This window comes from Podarcis liolepis, assembly GCF_965112155.1.
Source record: "Podarcis liolepis genome assembly, chromosome: 13".
Lineage (NCBI taxonomy): Eukaryota > Metazoa > Chordata > Lepidosauria > Squamata > Lacertidae > Podarcis > Podarcis liolepis.
Window position 1 is genome coordinate 38,438,987 of NC_139573.1, and position 9,257 is coordinate 38,448,243.

Here is a 9,257-nt window from a genome sequence, read left to right on the forward strand (position 1 = left end):
TTAACTTGAAACTGCTCTTAACCTGAAGCACCACTTTAGCTAATGGGGCCTCCCGCTGCTGCCACGCCGCTGGAGCACGATTTCTGTTCTCATCCTGAAGCAAAGTTCTTAACCTGAGGTAATATTTCTGGGTTAGCGGAGTCTGTACATACCTGAAGTGTATGTAACCTGATGTGTATGTAACCTGAGGTACCACGGTACAATTGTACCTTGGTTTTTGGACGGCTTGGTACTCGTACGTTTTGGCTCCTGAACGCCGCAAACCCAGAAGTAAGTGTTCCGGATTGCAACCATTTTTCAGAAGCCGAACATCGTGGCTTCCGATTGACTGCAGGAAGCTCCTGAAGCCAATCGGAAGCCATGTCTTGGTTTTTGAACCGTTTCAGTTTTAGTAATCACAGTGAGGGAACAAAGAACACGTCTCCTAGAAATGGTGGTGCTCCCAATTAAGAGTTACTCACCCCCCTCCATCCCTATTCATCTACGTCACTTCTACATCTTGTAGCCTGAGCTTGTACCCTCTGTGCTTTCTGTTCTAACACTTTCTGAGCTCTCCGTGTCCTTGGAGAAGGGGGTTAAATGCTGTCCAGAGACTGTGAATCTGTTAACTCTCTCTCTCCCAGTGTTTCTTCTGCTAGCTGTTCCCCATCCAGTATTTCCCAGCTTCTGCCTTCTGAACTATGCCCCTCTGCAAACCACGGTTCCAAATCTATACTGTCCTCCTCCTGGAAAGATTTAGGATCCAGAGCAGGGGGAGGGGGTGGCTCCCACCATTCTTCCTCCTCAGTGCAGCCCTCCTCAGCACGGTCCCTGACACTCCTGCATTTGAAGCAGTAACTGGTTGCTGGATAACTGGACTCCCTTTTCACTCCACTGACTCTTGGGTTATGGGGTTGGGTTGCGGTGCTCATCTTGCTTTCAGGCCGAGGGAGCCGGCATTTGTCTACAGACAGCCTTCCAGGTCATGTAGCCAGCATGACTAAACTGCACGAGACACAGTGATGGAAACCAGAATGCACGGAAACGCCGTTTACCTTCCCACCGCAGCAGTGCCTATTTATCCACCTGCACCGGTGTGCTTTCGAACTGCTAGGTTGGCAGGAACTGGGACAGAGCAATGGGAGCTCAGCCCGTCGCAGGGATTCAAACTGCCAACCTTCCGATCGGCAAGCCCAGGAGGCTCAGTGTTTTAGACCACAGTGCCACCCACGTTCCTTTGCCTTTACCTCCTTGGGCTATAGGTCATTTATGAGTGTGAACAAGTATCAGTCGTCCCAATCCACAGCTTTCTCACCCAGGTCTCCCCGCTTCTCCTCTTGTTTTCCGATTGTCTTTTGGGCAGTGCTGGATCTCTCCGTTACCCAAGACGAACGGCTGCTCACGTGGGAGTCGGTGCAGAAAGAAAACTACTTGGTTGCTCAGGCCCGGCAGAAACGCGATTGTGACACAGAGAGGCTCCGGCGAACCTCCCAAAAGTAAGGCTTGTGGGTGGGGAGCAGAGGCAAGGAAGAAATGTGGGAGGGAACTGAAGGGAAAGGGGCAGTTGGGTTGGGATGGAGGGGTAACGTCTCAGGGAACGCCATAAGTCTGCTTGGGAAGGAGTTAGTTACACACAGCCCTATTTTTCTAGGAAAAGAGGTGCCGTAACTCACCGCGAGCACCTCCCTCGTTCTCTTAGAACGACAATGGTGCCCACCTGAGATGTGCAGGAACTGAGTTCCAGTGAGTTCTCGCTCAAATAAAGCCCTGGTTACACATTCAGTTCGCCACGGTGTTCAAGGACTGTTCATAGAATCATAGGAATGTTGGAAGGGACCCTTCCAACTGCTATTTTTCTTCTGCACACGTGTGGTTGAATCTGTCCATTTTAGTTTCTCTTAGTTTCTCATTTGCGGATATTTTTTTTAAAGTCTTCATGAAAATTCGTTAGTCCACATTTCTCCCAATACAAAACTTTTTAAATACAAATTCTCCTAAGGCATGTTTGTATTTTACTTTCACTAATATAAGCATTTTAAGGCATGGTTCCCCACAGTGTGTACACACACACTGCACATTTTTGTGCATATTATTTGGTTGGAGAACTGTGCTGCAAAATTCAGAGAAGGGCGGGTTTTGAAAGATTTTAGTTCATGAATTGTTGTAGGAATCGTGAAGTGGGTAAGTTTGCATTTAAGATACGAAGCGAAACCAAATTTCTCCTCCAACCCTGTTCCTCAATGCAGATAATGTCTTCCAGAATTGCAGCGGCACTATATATTCAAAGCACCTGACTTCCCCCCAAAGAATCCTGGGAAATATAGTTTCTTACAAGAGCTGGGCATTGTAGCTCTGTGAGGGAATAAACTACAGTTCCCAGGGTACTTTGGGAGAAGTCAGGGGTTTTAAATATATGTTAGTCAATTAAAATACCCTCGTTGCTAACCTTTGACATATTGGCACACATAGACCTGCTCCCATGTCTGCTGAAAAAGAAGGCTCTAGTACAACTCCTGAGATATACTATTATTATTATTTATTATTGTGTACTAAATGTATTTATTATTGTTTATTAAATTTATATACCAGCCTTCATCCAAGGATCACAGGGCACTGTACAGTATACAAACACAAAAATACACAACATAATAACAAACGAAACAAAAATCTCCCCGTAAAAAAAAAAAAGTTTAAAAGGCCATAGCATGGCAGAGGTTCGATGTCCATCTGTCATGCATGATCTAGTTGAGATTCCTGTATTGGACTCCTGAGAATATACTATGATGCTGCATGTTTTAGTTGGATCAGAGACTGGATAAGGGGACAAGCGGACCAAAAATTATTAAAAGAATGGTGATGTGCTAAAGAGTATATGAAAAAACATTGTTCTGGAGTAAGCATATCGGTATGTAACAAATGAAGCTTTGCAAGATTAAAGAAAGCGAAAAATGGTGCAAAAAGTATAAAGATAGAGGTAATCTACATTAGACACAACAATTTAGAAAGAGTAAAAATTTCGAGGTCTTAGAACAAAGGAAGGAAGTCAATATGTGTATATGTACGTAATGATTAGAATGATTATATGGTTTTATTTGTAGATGTGGGTTTTTGTTTTTTGTTTGTTTGTGGTTTTTTTCTCTTGTGTTTTGTTTTGGATTCAATGTTTGTAGTTTTCGTTGTAATTTTGCATTGAAAATAAAAAAGAATTAAAAAAAGAGATTCCTGCATCGCAGGGAGTTGGACTAGATGACCCACGGGGTCCCTTCCCACTCTACAATTCTATGATTCTATGCTTGTTTAATTAGCCAAAGGCCTGCGTGAAGAGGAATGTTTATGCCTGGTGCCTAAACATATGTAACAAAGGCACCAGGCAGACCTCCCTGGGAAGAGCATTCCGCAAATGGGGAGCCCTCACAGAAAAGACCCTGTTCTCATGTTGCCACCCCTCAGGACCTTTTGCGATGGTGGGCACACAAGGAAGAGCCTCTGATGATGGCCGTAGGGTCCAAAAGGAACTCAGAAAGAATTCTGCCTGTCTTCTGGTGGAAGTGGGTTCCCATCAATCACTGCACTCCGTACATTCTGAACATGCAACTTTTTGCATGGATATTGAAGAGTTTTCATTATGAATTTTTGGAGAGATGATCCAATGCACTTTGGGCATTCTTGTGCTGGCAAAGAAACCAGCACGGGAATTGGATCTAGGCAGCGGTCAGAGAAGGTGGGAGAGAGATGGTTAGAGAGGCTCTAGGCGGGCAGGCGAAAACACTCCTCTTGTAACTCCCTCCCTCCTCTAACCCTACAGGGTGGATCAGGCTTTGAAGCAGCTTTCGGAGATCAAGGAATCGGAGCGGCGCCTAAGGACCCTCGAGACGCAGGTATGAAGAGTGGAGCTGAAAGGTTGGGTGCTGTCAGTCTTCAGGGAATTGGCTTCCTACCCCCGTGGCAGTAGATAAGCAGAAAAAGAGAAAGGGGGTCTTATTACCAGTTAAAAGGTAAAGGGACCCCTGACCATTAGGTCCAGTCGTGGCCGACTCTGGGGTTGCGGTGCTCATCTGGCTTTACTGGCCGAGGGAGCCGGCGTACAGCTTCCAGGTCATGTGGCCAGCATGACTAAGCCACTTCTGGCGAACCAGAGCAGCACATGGAAACGCCGTTTACCTTCCTGCTGGAGCGGTACCTATTTATCTACTTGCACTTTGACGTGCTTTTGAGCTGCTAGGTTGGTAGGAGCTGGGACTGAGCAACGGGAGCTCACCCGGGATTCAAATTGTCGATCTTCTGATTGGCAAGTCCTAGGCTCTGTGGTTTAACCCACAGCGCCACCCGTGTCCCTCTTACCAGTTAGAAACTTTAATAACCACAGCGAGAGAACAAAGAACACATCCCCTAGAAATGGTGGTGCTCCCAATGAAGGAATCCACCCCGTCATTGCTATTAATCTGTGTCCCTCCTACATCTTGTAATCTGAGCTTGTACCCTCTGTGCTTTCTGTTCTGACACTTTCTGAGCTCTTTGTGACTTTCTAGATGGGGTGTGGGTGTGTGTGAATGCTGTCCAGAGACTGTGACTCTGTTAACCCTCTCCCTTCCAGTGTTTCTTCTTCTAGCTGCTCCCCATCCAGTATTTCCCAGCTTCTGCCTTCTGAACTATGACCCTCTGCAAACCCCTGTTACAAATCCATACTGTCCCTCCTGCTCCTGGGAAGATTCAGGATCCAGAGCAGGAGCAGGGGGAGGGAGAGGCTCCCACCATTCCTCCTCAGTGCAGCCCTCCTCAGCACGGTCCCTGGCAGGAGGAAGGAAATGGGAAGACACTGGGAGATGATGAGGTGCACAGACGTTCCAAATGGGAGTAGCCAAAAGATGGGGAGTTGAGGCAAAGGGAGGGGGGAGATTGGGCATGTCTGTATTTGTGTTGAGGGCCAAAGCAGCAGCTTTCCAACTTGTCCCACCCCCTGTGACATCATCTTCCTGCCATTTCTCCACTTGCTTCCACTAGATGGAGTACTGCACCAATGCTCTGTCGTGGATGGTGGATGTCTTGGCCCAGAGTGACATTGCGAAAGGGAAGCAGGCTCCTCCTACTCAGAAAAAGGGTAAGTAGAGGGAAAGTAATTGGTGCTTTAGTGCTGGATAACTCCCCCAAAGCTCCTTAAAACAGATGTACGTTTTTCTATCCTGTGGGGGGAAATTCTCTGGGAAAGTTCTGCATATTTCAGGAAATTTTCAATGTGGTTTAGATTCAGTTGGGGAAAAGTAGACCTGTGCTTGGTGCCTATTGGCTAGCACTCGTGACATTACGAACACACCTCTCCAACAACTACCACTACCATCCCCCCAGCTGCCGTGGAGTTTTGCAGCTGGTTTAAAATGCTCTTAATACTCTTTGATGCAAGTGGAAGGATAACTACACATAGATGCATAGAAGCATCTTTCTGTCTCTTTCTTTCTTTTAAATATGGTCAGTCTTGGAGGGTTAAGACTTTCTGTACCAAAAGCCAAAGCAGACAGTTTGTCCAGCAGACACAGAAAGCAACTGCTGCTTAAATGTAAATTTGTATCCAGGCTATGTACACTCAATCAGCAGTTGCTGTGCCCTGGAAGCACATTAACTACGTTCTAGTCAGACTATCGTATTGTTCTTCAGAAGGGAGCTCAGGGAAAAAGCCTAGTCCTGCTGTTTTGCAGCAAAATCCGGTTGTGCACAGCACTGATTGCCTGGCGGCTGTGACGTCACAGCCCCATCCATCCTTCCATCCTTTACAACATTTTAGGACTTGTTTGTGCATTTAGTTATTTTTTTAGATGCACCAAGGTGAACATGTCTGATGCTTAAAAAAGCAAAACAGAACAGCTTGCCGGACGGTGGCAAGACATAATAATGGAATCAGTGTTTAAACCACTATCTGCCATTTGAAACTGAAGACAGCTGGGAGCTATTCTAACCCTGCAGCAGCAGAAGAAAAAACTGCAGCCACATCACAATTAGAAATTCACATGCTGCTTTCTTTCCTTGCAGCCTAAAATTCTCCATGGAACCTCCAAGAAGAATCAGCCCTTTTACCTGAAGAGAGGTGAATTGCTCAGAACACTTGTCACTCACAGAACTCTAGGCATATTTGCCTGGGGCCTGGGTGAATTGGGCAGAGCCTTGGCTACCAGAGGCTTTCCCACAGATGATGGAGAAACTTGAAATTTACCAGCGTCCCGGGCAGTCTACCTGTCAACGTTTACAGTGAAATAGAAGATAGCTCAGAACCAACACCCACTTTCACTTGAAAACATTGCTATAGACTATCTACACACCCGTAACCTCTCAGACATGCTAAGGTTCTTGAATCGACAATTCTTGTTTCTGTTGAACCATTCAGGACTTCTTCCACTCAGCTTGAAGAACTTAACTAGGAGACTGTGGAGAGAGAGAGAGAGAGATGGTTCAGATTTCAAGTTGGTCATGAACTTGGCCTGTTTCAGTCTTTCATTTCTATTTCTGCAAATGGGGAAAAGAATGACCTACCTCTCAGGGTTGCTGTGAGAATGAATGACACATGGACAGTAAAAAGAAACCTCTGCAAGATGAAAGTGCAATAGACTAGATTATAATTATATTTTACATGCAGGCCAGAACATCAATCAGCTGCTGACTCCTTTTGTTAGATTTTTTTTTAATGACATGCTCTTTATCCTTGTGTGTAATAGGACAAGGGTGGATAGGACAATTGGATTGTTGTTTTCATTATTAAAAAATAAAATACTTGCATTATGCTTCTGGAAGACAAGCTCCCATTCGGAGAGAATGATTATGGCAATGTGTCCTTCAGATTACAGAAAAAGAATGTTTTCCTGTATGTTTTGATTTTCGAATGGTCTTCCTCCATGAACGAAAACTGTTAAGAGAGCCAGATTCACCCCCCATCAAAAATGCAGTTTTCATTGTCCAAGAATTACTACTTTTCTAGTTCTGCTAGAGAAGTATTGTGCAGCGGTGTTTGATCGTTCTCAGGACTGCAGCAAATAACAGAAGGAAACTGCTGTGCTCTTTCATAGATTTTGATATTTTGTAATAGATTTAAATGCATTTGATAAAAAAAAAAATAGTGTCAATAAAACATGTTCTAGAAGCCTATGTTAGAACCTGAGTTCTTGACAATCATCATGGTAAACTTCACCGAAGTCTAAAAAGAAAAGGCTTTCGCCTTCCCGAACATGGGGCAAAATCAGTGAAAAGAGAGAAATAAAGTCTGCTTCTACTGTCAGAATTCTCAGTTTGTGAACCGCACCCTCCTCTGCTGTTAGAGATTTCTGGTGTCTCTTTGCACCCTGTCATATGCTCTATTAATATGTCGTTTTTCTTTTGTTAAAGAAAAATATGTCTGATCTACTGTAGGCAGCCTTAGGCGCCATATGCACTTCATGTTGGGTGCATGTTTGCACGGTGTGCCCTAGAAACAAGATTCACTCACCCACTCAAGAAGATTCACTTCCAGAAATGCTGGAGAGGGAATTAAATCCCGAGGTATTACGATATTAGCACATCGGAGACTGTATACATAGCCATGCATTTTAAGCACACGACTCCCCTCCCTCTCCCCCAAACCACGACACGCTGGTAATCATATCACGCTGGGGAAATTATATGGAAATATATTTTGGAAATGACTTTTGTAGGGTCCATGAACCTGAAAGGGAACTTTACCCTATGGCTGTCCCCGCCATTAGGCAGAGTGAAGCAGCAGCCCCAAAGCTGTGTCCCTCAAGGCTCCTTGCCGACTTACATTCTCCTGCGCTCCTACCAGGGTAATGATGACTGGTTGTTGCTGTGCTGTCTTGCCTTGTTGCATCAGCTCTCAGTACGTTTCCAAGCACAATTCAAAGTGTTGGTGCTGACCTTTAAAGCCCTAAACAGCCTTGGCCCTTGGCCAGTGTGGTGTAGTGGTTAAGAGCGGTAGTCTTGCAATCTGGGGAACCAGGTTCATGTCTCCGCTCCTCCACATGCAGCTGCTGGGTGATCTTGGGCCAGTCACACTTCTCTGAAGTCTCTCAGCCTCACTCACCTCACAGTGTTTTTGTTGTGGGGGAGGAAGGGAAAGGAGAATGTTAGCCGCTTTGAGACTCCTTAGGGTAGTGATAAAGCGGGATATCAAATCCAAACTCTTCTTCTTCTCTTCTACCTGAAGGAGTGTCTCCACCCCCATTGTTCAGCCCGGACACTGAGGTCCAGCTCCGAAGGCCTTCTGGCGGTTCTCTCCCTGTGAGAAGTGAGCGTACAGGGAACCAGGCAGAGGGCCTTCTCGGTAGTGGCACCCGCCCTGTGGAACACCCATCAGATGTCAAGGAAATAATCAACTCTCTGACTTTTGGAAGACATCTGAAGGCAGCCCTGTTTAGGCAAATTTTTAATGTTCGATGTTTTATTGTGTTTTTAATATTCTGTTGGGAGCGGCCCAGAGTGGCTGGGGAAACCCAGCCAGATGGACAGGGTATAACTATTATTATTATTATTTTCCCAACACATCACCGACAGCAATGCCATCAGGGTCAGGCCAGTCAGCCCAGCCCACGGACTCCAGCAGCCATCTTGCAAACAAACACACATGTTCCTCTGCTCATGGGATGCTTGCCAGCCGCTGCCGTATTATTAAAGCATTTCCTTGAGCCAAGTAGGTGCCAGGCAGAACAGCAGGTGAGCGTGACCATCAAGGAGTTGGGAGGATGGAGCTGTGTGGGTTATGTAGCTTGATGGAGTCAGTGTGAATGTCAAATGCAGATAGCCCAGCTGGCTTCCGCATGTGACACGGAGGGAGGGCACCTTTTTGCCTTGGGTAGCAAAAAAAAAGGGGGGGGAGGCCTGGTCCTGTTTTGCCCTGTGCTTTTGCAGCATTTTTGTTGGCTCCATACAGAATAACTCCTTTTCTTGTTTCCCAGGGGGTGCTTTCTTGGTCTCATAATATTGTTGTTGTTTAGTCGTTTAGTCGTGTCCGACTCTTCGCGACCCCCTGGACCAGAGCACGCCAGGCACTCCTGTCCTCCACTTCCTCCCGCAGTTTGGTCAAACTCATGTTTGTAGCTTCGAGAACACCGTCCAACCATCTCGTCCTCTGTTGTCCCTTTCTCCTTGTACCCTCCATCTTTCCCAACATCTTTCCCAACATCCAGGGAGTCTTCTCTTCTCATGAGGTGGCCAGAGTATTGGAGCCTCAGCTTCAGGATCTGTCCTTCCAGTGAGCACTCAAGGCTGATTTCCTTAAGAATGGATAGGTTTGATCTTCTTGCAGT

The 9,257-nt window shown here is 45.9% G+C and overlaps 1 protein-coding gene across 3 annotated transcripts in view; it reads left to right on the forward strand.

Moving 5' to 3' along the window:
* Window positions 1-7,107, forward strand: part of TRPM4 (transient receptor potential cation channel subfamily M member 4) — a 46,969-nt gene extending 39,862 nt beyond the window's left edge. For all 3 annotated transcript variants that reach the window (XM_083469479.1, XM_083469480.1, XM_083469478.1), the window contains exons 22-25: window positions 1,343-1,475; window positions 3,785-3,857; window positions 4,981-5,077; window positions 6,001-7,107. In XM_083469479.1, the coding sequence (XP_083325605.1) occupies window positions 1,343-1,475; window positions 3,785-3,857; window positions 4,981-5,077; window positions 6,001-6,005 (308 nt within the window). In that variant the 3' untranslated portion in view covers window positions 6,006-7,107. The remainder of the gene's footprint in view (window positions 1-1,342; window positions 1,476-3,784; window positions 3,858-4,980; window positions 5,078-6,000) is intronic.
* Window positions 7,108-9,257: the final 2,150 nt, after the last annotated feature.